The sequence below is a fragment of the Anarhichas minor genome, unplaced genomic scaffold (genome assembly GCF_050575085.1).
Source record: "Anarhichas minor isolate MPS153535 unplaced genomic scaffold, ASM5057508v1 ptg000022l, whole genome shotgun sequence".
NCBI classification, from domain to species: domain Eukaryota; kingdom Metazoa; phylum Chordata; class Actinopteri; order Perciformes; family Anarhichadidae; genus Anarhichas; species Anarhichas minor.
In genome coordinates, this window is record NW_027466468.1 from 2,189,155 (window position 1) to 2,208,290 (window position 19,136).

General features: G+C 45.4%; 3 protein-coding genes across 6 annotated transcripts; 2 read left to right on the top strand and 1 right to left on the bottom strand.

The window, feature by feature from the left end:
• The first annotated feature begins 392 nt into the window (after positions 1 to 392).
• On the top strand, positions 393 to 10,526 carry fzd6 (frizzled class receptor 6). Of its 3 annotated transcripts, none has more exons than XM_076096528.1 (8): positions 393 to 530; positions 1,653 to 2,073; positions 5,957 to 6,153; positions 6,239 to 6,818; positions 6,929 to 7,348; positions 8,083 to 8,231; positions 8,327 to 8,725; positions 8,938 to 10,526. In XM_076096528.1, exons 2-8 carry the CDS (start codon positions 1,888 to 1,890, stop codon positions 9,080 to 9,082), a joined length of 2,076 nt encoding a protein of 691 aa, XP_075952643.1. In that variant the 5' UTR covers positions 393 to 530; positions 1,653 to 1,887; the 3' UTR covers positions 9,083 to 10,526. The 3 variants fall into 3 exon arrangements, with proteins under 3 accessions (XP_075952643.1, XP_075952645.1, XP_075952644.1); XM_076096530.1 differs by having other exon boundaries at positions 8,914 to 9,048; XM_076096529.1 differs by having other exon boundaries at positions 399 to 498.
• A 289-nt stretch (positions 10,527 to 10,815) lies between these two features.
• Positions 10,816 to 15,615, top strand: LOC142955194 (collagen triple helix repeat-containing protein 1-like). Of its 2 annotated transcripts, XM_076096639.1 has the most exons (5): positions 10,816 to 10,926; positions 11,901 to 11,978; positions 13,503 to 13,721; positions 13,846 to 14,062; positions 14,749 to 15,615. In XM_076096639.1, exons 1-5 carry the CDS (start codon positions 10,816 to 10,818, stop codon positions 14,889 to 14,891), a joined length of 768 nt encoding a protein of 255 aa, XP_075952754.1. In that variant the 3' UTR covers positions 14,892 to 15,615. The 2 variants fall into 2 exon arrangements, with proteins under 2 accessions (XP_075952754.1, XP_075952755.1); XM_076096640.1 differs by lacking the exon at positions 11,901 to 11,978.
• On the bottom strand, positions 15,320 to 18,772 carry LOC142955193 (solute carrier family 25 member 32-like). Its single transcript, XM_076096638.1, has 7 exons — positions 18,383 to 18,772; positions 17,955 to 18,105; positions 17,750 to 17,835; positions 16,891 to 17,045; positions 16,461 to 16,574; positions 16,120 to 16,265; positions 15,320 to 15,993 (listed from the first exon to the last, which is right to left on the bottom strand). Exons 1-7 carry the CDS (start codon positions 18,555 to 18,557, stop codon positions 15,867 to 15,869), a joined length of 954 nt encoding a protein of 317 aa, XP_075952753.1. The 5' UTR covers positions 18,558 to 18,772; the 3' UTR covers positions 15,320 to 15,866.
• Positions 18,773 to 19,136: the final 364 nt, after the last annotated feature.

Genomic DNA, 19,136 nt, shown 5'->3' on the forward strand with positions numbered 1-19,136 from the left:
TACAAAAAAATAAATACTGTCTTGATTATTACACAAGTTGACTTTCTTAAACAAACTGCTCTTACATTTCGCCGCAAATTTAAATTTAGTAAATTCCTCAGTTTGTCTCCCTGACATTTGGCCTCTCAGCGTCCCATCCTTCATATGCCCATCTGCTCACGTGCAGCGTTCAAGTGCTCCCGTCAAAACCCCATTCCTGCTGCAGCCGGTGTATTCACGCGCCCACTTTGCAATGATTGAGAACTAACGAAACGTTTTATTTCACACACAATGTTTTCCATCCAGAGCGTTTTGATGCATGACATGTTAGACACACATGTCTGTTAAGTGCTCACACCGGTTCATTACGAAATCGCGACATTTCCAAACGCACCATGAAGGCAGCATCATCAAGCAGCCCGGGACAAGAAAAGACAGAGGGACTCTGCTGGAGCCTGTCGCAGGAAACACGCTACCACACTATCCACAGAAGTGTACCATCGAGCCTTCATGTAGTCGGTTGGTATACGAACTCCTGGGCTGTAAGGGGGGTAAGTGCTCGTGTTTTACCCTCATAGTTCTGTTTACTTTCTTGTACCGAAGTTGATTTCGGCCGAGGCAGGGATGTTTACTGTCCTCTCTCACCGCCTTTGGCGTCTAATTTACGGGAAAACACGTCTTTCCTGCCCGCGATGGACTGACATACTCTTAAAATAAGTTAGCTTTCTGGGATATGCTAAGTCCTGTGCAACGTACTCATTTTATTTGACTAACCTGTACATGTGTGCTTGTTACGCGTAGTGCTGCTGCTGGTGGACCGTGTCAACTATCTGCTTTGCTAACTTTGACTGTCTCTTTAATCGTTGCTAATGTGCTAACCGACATGTTTATGCTAATAATCAACCGACGCACATGCCTACACAATAAGCACTGTTGAAGGTGGTTTGTTAACATAAACAGTGATGTGGTAATATTAGATAAACTCTTACCACCATTGATATTATCAGCATGTGATAATCATCAGGAAGCCAAGCGCACACACAAACAGCTCATCTCACACAAGTCATGTGTGGGCCCCAAGGAAAACCCAAACCTTTGCTTCTGTATTCACTAGAGAAGTATTACATTCTGTCAGGCTTTCAACAGGTTTTCTTTTAGTCTGGTGTGTGTGTATGTGAAACAGTGATACAGTTGAATGTGCATCAACAAGCTGAGACTCATTCCACTGAATCAGCTTGGCTCGTTAGCATTCCCCACCCAGTGTAAATACATGCATTTAAAGTGAGCTGATGGATTGACTGGATTTTATTCCCCCTAATTGCATTTGACTTATGTGTCTCCAAACAGTCTCAAACTGGAGCCGGAGGACCTCACGGGACCTGTAGAGGTTCCCCCGAAAAAATGCTTTATTCATTTTATTTTGAATTTGCTTAGCTGAATTTGATCCTTTAGATCCTGATGAGCACAATGAGATCCACTGCTTTGATGATTGGGCTTTGGTCTGTAATTCTGTAGTAAATGCAGTAATAACTACTTATAAACATCTTCTCAGCTGAGGTTCCTGAAGACAAATCTTCATGATTTGTTGTCCTAAACGAGCCTCTCAAGATAAGTTTTAGTAATTGTGGAGCTGAAAGTGTTACTCCATTTTAATATGAACACTTTATTTTCAGGGATGTGGGATTCTTATCTGTGACATGCTGACCAATGATGGGAAAGTTTTACCTGCTGCTCTGCCCTTCGGCTCCACTGTGATGACCCCAGGAGAAGTGAAATGTGGATGACAGTGTGAGCCAGTGGAATTCAACATTTGGGCCAAAATATCCTCCCACTGAGCCAAAAAGAAACTTATCCTAGTTTACACACACACAAAAATACTCTCACATACACTTCCAATCAGCCGCCACAATGCAGATGCCAGGAACACTGTGGGCGTGCCTGGTCCTGATATGGGTGGGAAGCTGCAGTGGCCACAGCCTGTTTACCTGCGAGCCCATCAAAGTGCATCGGTGCTTGGGGATGCCCTACAACATGACCTTCTTTCCCAACATGATGGAGCACTACGACCAAGATGTCGCAGCCACTAATATGGAGGTGAGTCGTCATCGTGCTAATATTGGCTGTGTTGGGGATTAACCAAGCAATCGTGTTTACTGCCAATAGAGTTTTTGTTTACTAATTCACTTATTTATTTATAAAACAGTAGTCTGTAAAATATGCAGTTCCATTTTTTTAATTTAAACATATTGTATGTATTGTTTGGTTATGACTTTTCTTAATCAATTCTTAATTTAAAGACCCAACAGATATGATCCGGCCTTTTGGTTGTGATATTGGCAAATATTTGGCTTAACACTAAACATTGTTCAAATTCTCGTGGTTGTCCCAAAAAACAACATTCCGAATATATGAGGTTTGATCTTCAACGATGAACTGGAACACACCGAAACCGAACATATCTGTGATACTGTCATACAGTTTGGAATAAGTTGCTTTTCCCAAACTTAAAGTGCTTTAAGGGGGAAACTTTATGTTAAGTGGTTTCACAGCTGTTGACCCACATTTTAAGGAATCTCATTAGTCTGGGTTTCCATGAAGAGTTATAATTATATTTGCCTATGATAGAAAAAGGAAGCTTCATCTGCTTGTAAATAAAATGAGAATTCAATTCACACATTTAACGTCAATGAATATCATATCAAAATAATTTAAATGTGTCGTGCTGTGAGTGGCTGTAGTCTATAAATGTCAGTGTCCATTAGTCTTCAGAAGCTGGCTAGTCAGTGAGCTAATTTGCTTAGCTGGCTAGTCGGTGAGCTATTTCGCCTAGCTGGCTAGTCGGTGAGCTATTTCGCCTAGCTGGCTAGTCGGTGAGCTATTTCGCCTAGCTCGCTAGTCGGTGAGCTATTTCGCCTAGCTGGCTAGTCGGTGAGCTATTTCGCCTAGCTCGCTAGTCGGTGAGCTATTTCGCCTAGCTGGCTAGTCGGTGAGCTATTTCGCCTCTTGCTAGTCGGTGAGCTATTTCGCCTAGCTGGCTAGTCGGTGAGCTATTTCGCCTAGCTGGCTAGTCGGTGAGCTATTTCGCCTAGCTGGCTAGTCGGTGAGCTATTTCGCCTAGCTCGCTAGTCGGTGAGCTATTTCGCCTAGCTGGCTAGTCGGTGAGCTATTTCGCCTAGCTCGCTAGTCGGTGAGCTATTTCGCCTAGCTGGCTAGTCGGTGAGCTATTTCGCCTCTTGCTAGTCGGTGAGCTATTTCGCCTAGCTGGCTAGTCGGTGAGCTATTTCGCCTCTTGCTAGTCGGTGAGCTATTTCGCCTAGCTGGCTAGTCGGTGAGCTATTTCGCCTAGCTCGCTAGTCGGTGAGCTATTTCGCCTAGCTGGCTAGTCGGTGAGCTATTTCGCCTAGCTGGCTAGTCGGTGAGCTATTTCGCCTCTTGCTAGTCGGTGAGCTATTTCGCCTAGCTGGCTAGTCGGTGAGCTATTTCGCCTAGCTGGCTAGTCGGTGAGCTATTTCGCCTAGCTGGCTAGTCGGTGAGCTATTTCGCCTAGCTGGCTACCTTCCTCTTTGCAAGTAGACTACAAACATGATGGGTCCTTTAAATATTCACTGTTGTAAAGGGACAAATCTCTTACATCGCTAATGGTACGCAACAAATGCGATGTGTGCTTGTTGAGAGTGGGTGGGGGGGGGGAATGTTTTATATCATTGTTTGTGTGGTGGCAGGGCTATAACTTGCACCACAAAAGTTGACCGAGCGTTTCCTAGTTACGCCGGCACTCAAATGTCATTCAACAGTTGCCATGGAAAACGCCCACCCAGACACTTCATGTTCAGACACCGTTTCCACAAAAGTTTTTAGCCTCATATGAAAAAAGTGTAAACATATGCACAATAACTGCAGTATCATTATAATAAATATATTCCTACAAAGTTAGAGACAATTCAAATTTTGACTTTTGTCACTGGCCTTGTTTTTGTAACATGTCTTTTTAGACCGAGTGTGGTCCTGCGTCTCTCCTCGGCCGCGAACTCAATATCTGTAGAGATGCGTTTAGCGTCCTGGCATTCCTGAAGGCCGGGGTTCGGTTACACACATTTGGTGTCAGAGTGTGAACAGTGATCTGTTGAAGGAGTCTATTGTGTGGCATCTGGCGAAGGTATAGGCTTCTTACTTCACAGCAGCAACCTTGGCCACGGGCTAACTTTGTCGACTTTGTTGTGAGGGGCCTTTGATTTCTGGAGGAAGGGGAGGGACACACCCAGTCTCTCACACAAAGCCTTCCCGGCATACCACGACGAGTATTCTCTCTCTCTCTCTGTTAATCACTCACTCATTTCCCCCCTGTACACGGTCCTACCTCTACGGTCCTGTCTCCCAGGTGACATGCTCACACTCTCTGGCCTACATTCAACATTACATACTATACATAGCTCTCTTTGAAAGCGTGCAGTGATTTATCACAAAGCCCCGACTCTATAATCAAGCAGACCTGGGCTGCGTTATGGGATCAGTCTAGCCTATCAGTAGGATTTTCCGGAGGAGGGATAACCTTTTTCCGCCCTTGGTCCCAGATTCCACCAGTGTGTGCCAGCGTTTGAAGCAGAACAGTTTGAAGCGTTAGAACACAAAGAGAACGGAAAGAGTAATTGAAGTACTGTAACGGACGGGGAACACTTGAGGGTCTTAAAAGTGAGTGGAAGTTTGAAAAGTGATTTTCTAGCCATTTTTTCAAAAATCATTTAATCCTTGAAATACTTTGCGATGAAATTATCCGCAGAGGATTTTCCCTTTTTTTTTCCCAGAGCGAATCAGCTCAACTTGTGCTGCTGATCCTGTTCGAAGGTTTCTGAAACGAGGGCAGTTTTTACAGTAACTCTGCCGTAAAGCAAATAAAGGTCAGATTGTTGAGCAATGGGGAGGAATCGAGAAGGAGTCCAGGACCTCCGCTGGAGAGAAACAAGGACGCTTACTGTCAGACGGGCCCCAGAGACTCGGGCCCACTGCCAGACTGGATTTCAGGGGGGAAAAAAAGCGGAGAGGAATCAGTGAATAGTGGACTGTGTTGGAATGCATGCGTTTGTTTTGTGTACAAATATTAGCAGTATAGGCTGTTGGTCTGATAATGGTCCATGCGGTTCAAACAAAGAGTCTGCACTGCTTCTAAAGCTTCCATGTGGTTTTAGCGCTGAGTGAACAACGTAGACCGGGTGATATAAGCAGTTTAGAAGCAATAAAAAAGGAGCCTATAAAATATACGCTTACTCAAAACCCAAGGATTTAGAATGGTCTGTGTGTATGCCACTGATGAATCCACACATTTTGTAGTAGACACACCAACACAGTGGCTCAGCAGCAGCCTAACCTATCAACAGCTCTGTGCATTCCAGCCCTCCTGGCCAGTCGTTGTGTGTTTCCAAACGTCCGAGCAGTCATTTCCTGCCACCTATAACCCCCCCTCCATGTCTCGGTCCTCAAGCTTTTGACCTGCGCGTTGAAATGGAAGAATATGGTTCCCAGCCAGTGAATGGGCCCCTTTGTGTGGCGCTATATATCGCTGCAGATCAACAAAATGAAGTTAGTACGTCTATGTAGAGCAACAGGTTCCCAAAACATTACTGGTTCCTGACTCTTTATAATGAAGCAAAGTCGACTTGTGACCCATCATCACCACTTCTATATGTCTATGGGTTATTATAACCAGGTCAACTAAAGTTTTCCTTACAGGCCTGAAGAGGTCAAATTCAATTCATCCAGTTCTTTTACAAGAAAAGAGATTGCTTCCGTCTGCGTGAAATGATCACGTTTTCAGGGTTGAAAATGATTTTTAAATCTAATCTGAAAGTGTAAATACTTACTCTCTTAGAAAACACTTGGCAAGTTCATGCATTTTTTTCAGATCAACGTCAAGCAGGGATCGCAACCTCTCATATTGACCACGTCGTTCTCAGTAAACCGTAACTTGTCACTCTGTCCCCAGCCGTTCATGCCCCTGACAATCCTGCGCTGCTCTCCAGACGTCCACCACTTCCTGTGCCAAGCCTTTGTCCCAGCATGCACCGAGGAGAACAAGGTGATCCGTCCGTGCAGAGAGCAGTGCGAGGCCGTCCTGTCGGACTGCGAGGAGGATATCCGAATCTTTGGTATCACCTGGCCTCCTGAGCTACAGTGTGACGGGTGAGAAACCCGCCATTACAGACGATCCACGAGAGAAAACTTGATCAGTTCCTTGAAAGGTTTGTTTGTTTGTTTTTTCAACTAGATTGGACCCGTGTAGCTCTCCCGGTGGTCCGACGCTCCCCGCAACCACCCCAATGAGCTCCTCATCGGCTAAGCGGGACCTTGGCTTCTGGTGCCCACTGCAGCTGAAGACCAAACCGGGTTACGGCTCCTCTTTCTTGGGCGTCCAGGACTGTGCTCCGCCTTGCTCCAACATGTACTTCAAACCCCACGACATCGAGTTCGCCAAGAACTTCGTCGGCGTGTGCTCCATCATCTGCTTGGGTGCCACGCTCTTCACCTTCCTCACTTTCCTCATCGACGTCAAGCGCTTCCGCTACCCGGAGCGCCCCATAATCTTCTACGCCGTCTGCTACAGCTTCGTGTCGCTCATCTACTTCATCGGCTTCCTGCTGGGGAACAACGCGGCCTGCACCAAAGCGGCTCAGCCGGCCGGCGTGGACACGGTGGTGCTGGGCTCTCAGAGTAAAGGCTGCACTCTGCTTTTCATGCTGCTCTACTTCTTCTCCATCGCCGGCATCGTCTGGTGGGTCATTCTCACCATCACCTGGTTCCTGGCAGCTGGACCCAAGTGGAGCTGTGAGGCCATAGAAAAGAAAGCGGTAAAGGGGTTTTAAGAGTTTACGAGAATGTAAATATAGAATGAGCAAACTCCCCTGGAAAATGGCGGACGCTGTTGAGAGTATTGATCCAGGTGGCTTCTGTCTTTTAGGTGTGGTTCCACTCGGCTGCCTGGGGGATCCCCGGGGTGCTAACCGTCATGCTGCTGGCTCTGAACAAGGTCGAAGGGGACAACATCAGCGGCGTTTGCTTCGTGGGGCTCTACGACCTGGACGCCCTGCGCTACTTTGTCCTGGCTCCTCTGTGCGTGGGCATCGTGGTCGGCCTCTTCCTCATCCTGGCGGGCATCGTCTCTCTCAACCACGTGCGGCAGGTCATCCAGCATGACGAGCGCAACCAGGAGAAGCTGAAGAAGTTCATGATCCGCATCGGCGTGTTCAGCTGCCTCTACCTGGTCCCGCTGGTCACCCTGTTGGTCTGCTACACCTACGAACAGAGTCACCGCAGCACCTGGGAGAACACCTGGATCCACGACCACTGTCAGGAGTACAGCATCCCCTGCCCCTCCAAGGTAGCCGTGGAGGTGTAATGGCTCTGAACAAGTTAAGGCCAAAGGAGACAATAGAAAATACTTTTCCAACTTGTTAATCATGCCCACTTATTCAGTTGATGCTTGTTATGGCTGACTAAATAGGAGCACTAAGCTAATCTTAGCGTGTGTATAAAGTATAAAGTCAATATACGTCCTTAACGTTCAAATGACTAATAAACGCTCAAAAGGCCTAAAATAGTTTGCAAGCTTTAAAAATAGGATGGAATGAAGCTTTGGATGCGGTCTGATTTACATCATTTAACACAAATAGCTACTTGAACGGAAAAAGAACGGATACACCACATTAAATACAAGTCTTTGTGAGCTGCCTTCTGACACAGGAGGACATTTTGCCATAAAAATACATTACAAAAAATACATATACATAGCATTAATTATGGAGGAACAACAGTCACAAAACAACATCTATATATTTTTTAAATTAATTTAAAATGGCTGTACATATAGAAAGCACTTTTACTCCTAAATGCGATGTGTAATACATAAGTTATTGTGTGAGAATCATCAGGAGAAAGAGGAAAAATCTCAGAAAACCTATAAAGAGGACAATGTAAAAGAGAAAACAAACTACAGTAGCTTAGTCCTTTGTTCCTTTGTTAAATATGTCCGAGCCCTAAAGTTTGAAAGCTCTATTTTTGTCTTTTAAATTGGTTTATTCAGTTAAACACTTTGTTTGTGTCTCTTTGTTGCAGACAAAAGAGCACGACCGCCCTGACCTCTCCCTGTTTCTGGTGAAATACTTAATGACGCTGGTGGTCGGCATATCTGCCGTGTTCTGGGTCAGCAGTAAAAAAACCTGCTCCGAGTGGGCCTACTTCTTCAACAGGACCCGCAAGAGAGAGTAAGACCTCCTGTCCTGTCACATGCTCACATTCACCTCCCATGAGAAATGAATGTGCAGTTTCACCATAACCTCTCGTGTTCTCTGTCCCACAGTCCTATCACTGAGAGCCGCCGGGTGCTGCAGGAGTCCTGCGAGTTCTTCCTCAAGCACAACAGCCGCGTCCAGCACAAGAAGAAGCACTACAAGCCGAGCTCCCACAAGCTCAAGGTCATCTCCAAGTCCATGGGCACGAGCACCGGCACCGTGCCCACCAACGCGTCCACCGCGACCAATCACGGGGCCTCTGCGCTGGGCAATCACGAGCCCCGCGCGCACGGCTCTCTGTCCGAGGCCTCGGCGAGGGAGCACGTGGACAGGGGCACCTCCAGCCGAAGCTCCAGGAGGGGGGAGAGGGAGAGGGAGAGGGAAGGGGGAGAGAGACGTAGCAAAGGGGGGAGCTCCTGTAAGATCAGCAGCCGCTCCGAGAGCGTGCACAGAGTCCCAGATGGGAGGTAAGTGAGACAGATGTGAAATACATACCTTCACTGGCAGTTCAGATAAGCACAGATATGCACACTTACACTACTTTCAGTATTTAACATGTTGGTATAATAGACATTTCTGTTGCATCCCAGCTGTGTAGGCAGCCTGTTGTTTTTTTGTTATACAGTACTTTTATCTGTCCACGTAATGACCACAGATAATCCCTGCCGTGCCGCTTTAGGGTGACTCCGAGGAGCGAGCTGTCGGAGGCCAGGCACGGCCCCAGCACACAGCAGCACCCGGCTTTAAACCCGTCACACAGCACCCGCCAGCTGGCTCACCAGGTGCCCGGGGAGAGCAAGGACGCAAAGGACAGCCCCTGCTGAGACATCGGACCCGTCCCCAAATGTGTCCATCCATCCATCCTTGAATCCACTCAGCCACAATGTTTCATGTGTCTGTGCATGATTGTATTGGTTACGTTGTAGTCAGTGAATGTCCGTTGCCAGCAGAATGTCACATACCTCGAGTATTTTGAATGTGGTATGCTTGGACCAGAATCTGGCTTTTAGGGGGTTGGGGTATTCAGAGCGACTGTGTCTTTCAGCTTTACTGAGCTTTTTGGCCATTTGCTATCTACCGAAATGTTGCAGCACCTCAGCTGTGATCCACCGATACACCTACCGATTTGTAGCTCAATGACATAGAATGCACCCTAGAAAATACATTCAATATTTATGTAAATATTCTATTTTTTTTTTTTTTTTAGAAACAAAGAATTCTTTCACTGTTACGAGTCGCTACACTGAGAGTTACGTTTTAAAAAGGTCACGATATTGCCAAACATTCTACTTAAAGAAAAGTCTTCCTGTGGTAAAACAGTTTTTTGAATGTCTTATTGTTTTTTTTCCTAGAAAGACGTTTTCCAGTGAAAAACCTCATCTTGTAAAAAGTGTGCTACTTAACTGCTCCTTTGACTAAGGCGTACTCTTAAACTTGACTTGGTTTTCAGATGAATTTGTGATTTTCACGCTTTCCTTCAAAGACCGTACTTTCACTTGTTTGTTTTGATTCCTACTAGTTTCTATTGCACAAACACTTACTGTGCAGCCGCATCTTTAACATTAACATTTTTAAAGAAGTGTCTTGTGAATTTGGATAAAGTATAGCTTTATAGTTTTCTACAAGAATGTGCCTCCCTTTGAGTAGTGTGTGTGTGTGTGTGTGTGTGTGTGTGTGTGTGTGTGTGTGTGTGTGTGTGTGTGTGTGTGTGTGTTCATATGATTTAGAAATCCAATTGAGGAAACAAATCAAACATGCTTTGCACTATTTGTGAAAGAAGCACAAACCACTAATAAGTAAAGAATAGTTATAAACAAAGAGGAAAGACAGAGAGAAATTGGGGCTTTGTTCAGGTTATTCCTAACGTGGTCACGGACCATAATCTCTCCTTCAAGTGCTTCCAGAACACCTTCCATGATTTATCCGTCATGCTGTAATGTCTGTTTTGCTGTGTAAGGGAATGATTCTTCCTTTGAGGCTCTGTGCCTTTTTATATTTGGAAGACAACTCCATTAACGCCAATTAAAAGGGAGTCCTCGTCAGTCCTTTCCTGTTGTACCTGTATATTCTTATTCCAGCATGTGGACAGGGGTTGTATAGTGTAGTCTATGAAATGCTCTATACAACTTTTGTCAGCCCTTTTTACTGTTTTTTATTTTTATGTAGCCTATCTTGTCTGAATTTTGTATCAATTTTGTATCAATCCTATCTTGTCTGAATTTTGTATCAATCCAATTTAATTTTAATAAAATATAAAGAAATAAAGAATATGTGTGAGTCAGTAACTGTTATTTAAGATGGATGAAACACCACTTGTATCTTTGCAGACAAATCTGGTCACATTAACTCAACATGTAGGCTACACTGGTAGGCTTATATAGCACATGTGTTTATCGTAGGGATGTTGTGAGACTCTTTTTTTCCATCAGGGAACGTATCAGACTGGCTCCTTCCCTCCTCGTCCTGCCCTCCTCTGGACTAGAGCTGTCTGGAGTTGGAATCAACCCGTCGCCTCACATCTCTCCAGAGCGCGCGCGCACACAGCCGTCTATACACGATGTCTCCTCTCATTGCCCGCCTGCTGCTGCTTGTCTGCTTGGCTTTACCTCTTTATGGCGTGGAAAAGGTGAGAAATAGAGGATACCGAAAGGATCCTGACGGCGACAAGGTAAGATCTATGATCATTACCCCCAAACAAATGTTAAGACACGTGCCGCTCCACGAGAGACTTATGCGTTTTGGAGAGATTTTGTGGTTTTGTCTTAACGGTAAATCATCAAAAATGGGCTCACGTGAAATTATAGTAATTATACTCAAGTGGATTTATTTCCATTCATCGCGATTTAATGTATTTTTATTGCATCTATGTTAACGTTGATGAGGCACGTTTGCGTGTGAAGTTCCTGAAACATCAGCCTGAGATCACTTCTTTAAACAACTGATTTCACACACAAAAAAGCATAGGAAATGCAATCTGCTGATGTATGTATGCTTACAGTGCTATGAGTGTGGTCACAGCTTTGGCAAAAAACAATGGTCTCCTAAATGACCTGGTCCCCGCAGCAGATGAGAAATGCTGTTTTCTATCTTTTGTTTGGTCAGCTGGTTCTCTGTTATTCCAGGTCTGGCTGCTCTCCAGCAGACTGAGGACAGAGAGAAAAATCCCCAACAGGAAGTTGGGGTCTGGCTCATACTGTCCGTCTGTCTCTGTCTTTGTTATCATCTGGCTTTCTTACTAGTTTAAAAACGGCTTTGGTTTTGAGAGGAAATTCTGAAATTATATATATATAAATTTCAGAATTATATATATATATATATATATATCTCTTAGGGTATCTTTGTCTAGAATCACATAATCCTCCTTGCTTTGCTGAAGGTGGAGAGTGAAGGAACAAAGTGGACACTCATTTCTCTCCTCAATCTCTGGGGAGTCAAATGAAAGTGAAACTAGTGTTTATTTTGTTGGTACTCAGTGTGGACCCCCCCCCCCCCTCGGGGTCTCCTAGAAGTCTGCATACCCCACTTTGAGAGCCACAACAGTTTGTTCTCCATTAGCCTCCAAAGTCATATTCCACAGTTGAGAGACCACCACAGCAGAAGGATTTAATGAATAGCACCTTATGTTACCATTTGTATATCTAGTGCACTGGGAATGACGCAGACAAGCCCAACTGCACTAGACACTCTGGAGAAGGAAGATCTGCTCATTTGAACAACACGGTAATCATAAAATCCTGTTTTGCATCCTCTCGAGATCCTGCGAATCTAAAAGAAAAAGAAAGTCCCAAAGCCAAGCATCATATCCTCGCTGTGCATGCTCCGGGAGAGCCTCGGCCCGTGCTTCGGTGTTGACTAATGCATGAAATAATACTGATTCCTCAGCACTTTCTTGCAGCAAATGCAGCCTTTATGCTTCAGTTACAGTACTAGACTGTGTGCTGCTAATATTCAGTAGAGGCCGACTGTGTAATTCATGTAGGCAGACGGCACCACTACAGAAACAGCAGACTGGAAGTTAATATAAAAGTCAGCTGTGTTGCAAAAAATAAAGACAGAGGTTTCATTCATTAGTCTGCTTTGAAATGTCTCCAAAAACCCAACCCTTAATAAAACTCTGAGACGTTGCCTCGCTCACTATCAACCAGACGGGCTCTGCCTTTCCACATTTCAGCCAAGGTGCTTGGAACTTTTGTCCCTTTCCCTTGAGGACAATTTCCAGGTCTATTACAGCACATGCATGCCAAACCACGATCTGTTGGTCCCATCACAGGCTCCCCAGTTTCCCCACAGAGATGACGTCGGACCTCACATCTCCAGGTTGCTCCGGCATAGCCGCACGCTAATGGCTAAAGCACACGCAAGCATCTGTTTCGCAGCAGCTGACATTAGACTGTCGTAATCCTCCCTATGTTAAAAGCCCTTTTCCAGATTCTACCTCATCGCAGTGACTCAAGTCCAGATGTTGAAACTGGTGTAAAAAAACTCTTTGTTCTCCTCTCCTGCCTTTTGGCCATGTGCCTCTAAAACTGCTCCACAGCTGCATGCTGAGCAAAAAGGGCAGCAATGACCCAACAAAAAAAAAGCCCAGACCCGAATCCTTTTGGCATCAGCGCATTGCTGAAGGGTGAAGACGTACTTCTACGTGTCAGTTTGTGTCTGAGCCCCGACTGAATGAATGCAGCGGAAGGACGCTTACAGATCACATAACCAAAATTAAAACCCAACCTAAAAAAAGGCCTCAAAAGCTGACCCACGCACTGTAATCTGTTGGTGGAAATGTCTCATTGAGGAACACATTACGCAAAGCTATTTGGATCGTCATTGTGTCTGTCTTTGTATGTGGTGGGGCAGCTTTGGCAAGCTCCCCCCTTCTCTCTCTGTGTGTGTGTGTGTGTGTGTGTGTGTGTGTGTGTGTGTTTGAGTCAGCTCGAGTAAGATGCAGCATCAGTTTAAACATAGCAGGAGACTCGGCTGGACAATGAATCACAGCGTTAGATGTGTGGCCGAACACATACTAATTCAGGCTGTCACCGGGCCTTCAGTTCCTCATGGAATCTGACTTCTTGTGTGCGATGGGTGGATGAATGGCAGCGTTAAGGTGCATGCAGGCCAAAACAGGGACCTACCCCCCCCCCCCCACAGGGAGGAAAAAATCAAATCTGAAACAGGAAGCTAGATAACAATAGACTACTGATGTTGTTGCATGCCTTCATCACCACTTCCTCTTTCCCATTTTTTTAACAGTATGGCAGTTGCATACAGGGGCCAGCAGGCACTGCCGGCAGAGAGGGCAACCCCGGAACCAACGGCATCCCGGGGACGCCGGGCATCCCTGGGCGGGACGGGATCAAAGGCGAGAAAGGCGAGTGCATCAACGAGATCTTCGAGGAGGCCTGGAGGCCCAACTACAAGCAGTGTGCCTGGAACTCTCTGAATTATGGCATCGACCTGGGTAAAGTGGCTGTAAGTATGATGGCACCGCGACTGACACGTTTCTGGGGAACGTGGGTTCCAATAATTTCACAGAAATCTTATACAACCACCACAATGCATCAAAGAGCTTTAACTCCCCTGTGCTGTGTTGCAGGACTGTACGTTCACCAAGCTGCGTTCAGACAGCACCCTCAGGGTCCTCTTCAGTGGCTCCCTCAGACTCAAGTGTAAGAACGCATGCTGCCAGAGGTGGTACTTCACCTTCAATGGGGCGGAGTGCGCCGGACCCCTCCCCATAGAGTCCATCATCTACTTAGACCAAGGAAGTCCTGAGCTCAACTCAACCATCAACATCCACAGAACGTCCTCGGGTACGACTCAAGTCATTGTGCAATAAACCTGAACCAACAATAGTGTTTTCCACTGCTATACAATACTTTAGCTTAAAGCAACAGTTCAACATTTGGGAAATACGAGAGTGAGACGTTAGCTGGATGAGCTTTAGCTACAGCCAGTTAGCTTAGCATACAAGGGGAAACGGATAGCGTGGCTCCGTCCAAATGTGACAAAATCCATCCAACACAATGTAACAAGTTATATCTAGTTTGTTTAGTTGTTTCAAAAACTTGATTGTAAAAATGTTAAGTTGCGGTTATGTGCTGCACTATTTCTTAGCCAGCAGCACTTAACTTCACCAGGCGCCTTCAGGAAGTTACTGCTCCAAGCTTTCATTACCTTTGACCACGGACAAGGCTAGAGACTATGACAAATATTAAATTTGTATTATTTTGGAGCTAAGCTAGCCGTCACCTCTTTGTGCTAAGCTAACCGGCAGAAGGCTCACTTAGCACATTTCCCAAAAAATGTCGAGCTATTCCTGTAAATGGTCATTTAACTGCTGTGGATGCTGGGAAACAAGTCTTTTCATTAAAGTTACACTCTTCCAATTTGGCAAGTTCATCACTGTGTCAGAAAATAAGTTTGGGTTGTTCCCTGAAATTAATTTGTACCGTCTTATTCCCCCCCCCCCCCCTCCCCCCCCTCCCCCTCTCTGCAGTCGAAGGGCTGTGTGAGGGAGTGAAAGCAGGGTTGGTGGACGTGGCCGTGTGGGTCGGGACCTGTGCCGACTATCCCAGAGGTGACGCATCTACAGGGTGGAATTCAGTATCCAGGGTTATCATTGAGGAACTGCCCAAATAAAATAAAAATAAGTTACATGTAAGGGAGGGGCCGGTCCTGGTAGTGTGGCAGTATGTTATTTGGCCCTCCAAAACGATCAGGTACGGTTTGCTGAGGCGTCACAGCATCACTGATGGGAACTTGAATGTTTTCTTTTTAAATACTAGTTGACAGGCCTATAAACAAGAATACTGTGTCATTCTGTCTACCAGGAATAACCTTTGTACTGTAGCTCTTCTGCTTATGGGTGCTGCTGCTGGTGCACAGTAACCATTTAACAGACATTGTGACAAGACATTGACAATATTTAAACTATGTACTCATGTGCCATGTTTATATTTGTTATTACTGTTAATAAAGTCATCTTTTTTTTTTTTTTTATTAAGAATTTAACTCAAACTTTCTAACTACTTGTGATGTTTAGGAGCTTTGAAATACGCTGCGCTAAATTCAGTGTAGCCACAAAGTTATACATTTAATGTATAAATCCAACACGACAATGCAGACAAAGCAGTTTGGGGTTTATAACAAAAGCAGTTACAATTTGTAGCCAGGTAATAAAGGAATTATGGGGATAAACAAAAATAATCCCAAATTGCTGTTGTATGTTCACATAAAGCAATAATTTCAAAGAGAAACGCATACGACACACACGTGCAACTGGAACCCTGAGATCTACAATTTTGCTGTTAATAATCAGCTTTTCATAAGCGTGTTCCCCTTTCTGCTGCCAGAAAACATCAAATGTAAACATAATTGTGACAAGACGTTTAGCAACCTCCTCTGCTGACATACGTATCATAAAAAGGCTGCATGTCCTTTGGCGTTTAGTTGCTCAGTTTTGGCAACTATTGTCCAGTCATTCCCAGTGCAAACAAATGCTTTTCGCATCTGCACCTTTACATGTACACTGCGCCGAGAGTTTCTCTGAATGCCACCAAAGCGTCAGTGTGAACTCAGAGTCTTCGCAGGCTGTCAGCGCTGCGCTTTTAGGCCTCACTGATTTTGTCCCAGGAGGTAGCGAGACACATTCTCATAAACTACAAACGTGATGCAGCAGGCGGGAGTCACCCGGATCACATTGGGGATGATCCCTTTGTAGAAACCGGCGGCGCCTTCGTTCCTGCAGAGAGAGAGAGAGGGGGGAAACATGACCACGGCTCTAATTGGACGTGACTTAACAGCCACATTTGGAAACTGAGTAGGATAGCATGTTTGGCCCCCTTTTAGCAGCGGATCAGTGTCCTACCTCCATGTCCGTCTGATGACATCAATAACTCCATTGTATCTATTGTGCTGGTCTTGCAGACGAGCTCGCACCACCTGATACGGGTACGTTGTGGCCACGGCAAATATTTTGGATACCGCTGCCATTGTGATGTATTCCAATGAGCTCTGTTTGCACGGACAAACAGATGGAGAGACAAGTGAGCAGGGTAGGAAAAACTGATGAGTCACTGCTGGTTATCCGCTGTGGGCTCAGCCTTATTACACTGAAAAACGTTACAAGCTTTGTTGCCTGACTTTTATTAAAAAAAAACACAGAGCATGTTGCCAGACGGGTTGTGGCTCGTGGGGTTATTGACTCACCAGCTTCGCATCTGAAGGCACTTTCTTGTATTTGTTGTAGTCTCTCTTGAGCTCTTCGTAGGCCATGAACTGCAGCGCTCCGTGAGACGTGCCGAACAGACCGGGAACATAACCCTAAGACGAGTACATGCTTTGTAAGGCGACCTTTCATGACGCACAAATAGACCCATGGCATGGCTAGAAAAGTCCACCACGTTGTCTACATCTGTGGCTCTCTGCAGATTTAAAAGATACTGTCAAATTTCCACTGAGTCATTTGGTTACAATTATCCTTCCAGGCAAATAGAAATCACATGGAGCTTCTCTACTAAAGCTAATGTAGGCTGTTGGTGCCCTCTAGTGGTGGTTAATGAATCAATTAAAAATAATAATGTCTGCCTAGTAGGATAACGGTCAACTAAAAAGTACAGAGATACACTGATCATGACACCTTGTACAGTCCCGGCACTCCCTCGTGGCGGTAGATCTTGACCAGGGCATCGATCATCCCCTTGTACTGTTTACCGGTCGGGTCGGCGTCATACTGGAGGACCAGCCGGGTCTTGGTCACCCAGATGGGGTTGGTTAGGGTGAGCGTCAGGATGCCTAGGTGAGGACAAGCAGGCAGTGTTGGAAATGAAGTTGACGACATTTGGCTGCAACTCAAAATCGACACCCTTGCAAGACGGGATCAAGCGGCTCTCCTCAACGGAAAGAGACGTGACCTAAGTGAAGTTAATTGAATGTGATGTGGTAGTTGGTGCCGGACAAAACTGCCCTGCTGTTTCTACAGAGACTAGAGGTCCCAGAGCACAGGATGATAAGCATTAAACGGTGTTTCACGGTGAGTGCACGGCCACATTTTAACATCGATGTCATGACTTTTGATCATGCCTGACTCGCACATTGATTTCCTAAATACCATCTGAGCACAATCTGAAGGCCAAAATGAATCTATCATTGTTGTTGACTACTTCATAGCCACAGTCAAAACCCCTTTTAACAAAAGGGGTTACTTTTACACTATCATGTGTCACATCGCAAAGCACTCCTCCCCTTAAACTATGGATATGGATGACTTCTGCCATCTTACCCCAATAGAGCACCGTATTATTATTTGACCAGCAGGAAGCAGATCCACGTGACCCCCTGACCGAAATGAACAGAAGGGCTTGTGTACCAATTGGCATCTGCCTCCTGTCTGCTAAGGCCGGCTCGGAGCGGCATTATCTGGCCGTAGTTGTTGACCGTGTGCTGATTGGGCGAGCGTGTCGGCGGGGCAGCGGTGGTCAGATACATGTGGGACTAACCTGCTTCGGCCGCGGACACCAGGTGCTCTGTGGCACTCAGTTCAGTTTGACGGCCCTCCTTAGTGTACCCTTTGATTGCATTGTAGCTGTAAGGGTGGGGGGGGGGAAAACATGCGTCATAGATAGTTTTTTAAAAAAGGTCAGACAATTCATGTGAATTATTAATGTTGGAAGATATGATCCAAAAGGTTTATAGATTACGTACAAAAAGAAGTAGAGACCCCAAGATGCTCCGGCTCCCCAAATATTGGGTGTCACTCCTTGGTAGAGTCCTCGGAGTCCCTCCTGCTGCCAGACACTCTTCATACAGTGCAACATGCCACTGTACTTGGGTCTTAATTGCAATCCATCACTTACTAAATTGAAAGCACATCAAAAACATTTAAGTCATCGGACATAAGACACCAACAACGCCATCGCAGCATGGCACTGCGGGCATTAAGCAAATCAACTTTAATATACCAGATTTATGGCCTGCACATTTAGTTCCATTCAAGGAAAAATAAACAGTTGGTTCATGCTCCATATAGCTGCTAACTGACAAGAAAGTATAGTACTGCAAATGACTCTGGTGGCATTATTACATGAGACAAGCGTCAACAATGCAAGTATAATGTCGTATTGTGACGTTACCTGCAAACCTGATTTTGACCAGATCCAGAGGGTGAAGCACCAGAGTGGACACCACTCCTCCACTGAGCCCGGCGACCAGGTTTTCTACCTTCACGTGTCTGAAGACAGCAGAAACGTGCTTGGGGGACCCCGGCTCCGTGACGTTGCCGGTACCGTGATTAGGAGCGGAACTCATGTTTACCGGTGACGTTAATTAATCTAGCTAGTTCCTGTAATGCAAAGTCTAAAAAATATATTCCTCTGTAGAACCCAGACGACAACTCATTGACACCGCTATAACATCCTGGTTATCACTGCATTTAGCAAGTGAACCACATTTCTAACATGCGGTGCCCCGCCATGTCTGAGGTAACGTTATCCAAAATGTACAGCACCAGCGACACTGCTCGACCTTGGTGCTAGTATTTAGTAAATGTCAAAATATCATAATTTAGAGTAGTGCTTCCGGCCACAACCTTCAAAATAAAACCATTTAGGAGAACGATAAACTATAATAGGGACTTTAGTTCGGGATTTATTTTTAATACAACACAAAAGTGGCACTGAGCGTACTCAGGTGTAAAGGTTGTTACGTAAATGTGCTTTTTATAAAGGTCCTGATGAAAGTGAACCAAGGTTGTAGAAGTCAATATAAAAGTCTGTTCGTAACCTGGTCAATGCCGTTAATTTGAAGCAGTTTCAGGACCAAATCTGTGTATTTCCGGTCTTTCTCTGCTAAATGTTGCACCTTGATAGCTCTCAGTGACGCAGGCAG

Bases quoted from the DNA above. Each gene is read 5' to 3' on its own strand.
- LOC142955193 (XM_076096638.1), bottom strand. From the start codon at position 18,557: ATGAGTTCCGCTCCTAATCACGGTACCGGCAACGTCACGGAGCCGGGG. The intron at 18,106-18,382 runs GTAACGTCACAA...CTTTCAATTTAG, and splicing joins GGTCAAAATCAGGTTTGCAG to TAAGTGATGGATTGCAATTA. The intron at 15,994-16,119 runs GTAGGACACTGA...CTCTCTCTGCAG, and splicing joins GTCATCAGACGGACATGGAG to GAACGAAGGCGCCGCCGGTT.
- LOC142955194 (XM_076096639.1), top strand. From the start codon at position 10,816: ATGTCTCCTCTCATTGCCCGCCTGCTGCTGCTTGTCTGCTTGGCTTTA. The intron at 10,927-11,900 runs GTAAGATCTATG...TTGTATATCTAG, and splicing joins AGGATCCTGACGGCGACAAG to TGCACTGGGAATGACGCAGA. The intron at 11,979-13,502 runs GTAATCATAAAA...TTTTTTTAACAG, and splicing joins CTGCTCATTTGAACAACACG to TATGGCAGTTGCATACAGGG.
- fzd6 (XM_076096528.1), top strand. From the start codon at position 1,888: ATGCAGATGCCAGGAACACTGTGGGCGTGCCTGGTCCTGATATGGGTG. The intron at 6,819-6,928 runs GTAAAGGGGTTT...TCTGTCTTTTAG, and splicing joins AGGCCATAGAAAAGAAAGCG to GTGTGGTTCCACTCGGCTGC. The intron at 8,232-8,326 runs GTAAGACCTCCT...TCTGTCCCACAG, and splicing joins AACAGGACCCGCAAGAGAGA to TCCTATCACTGAGAGCCGCC.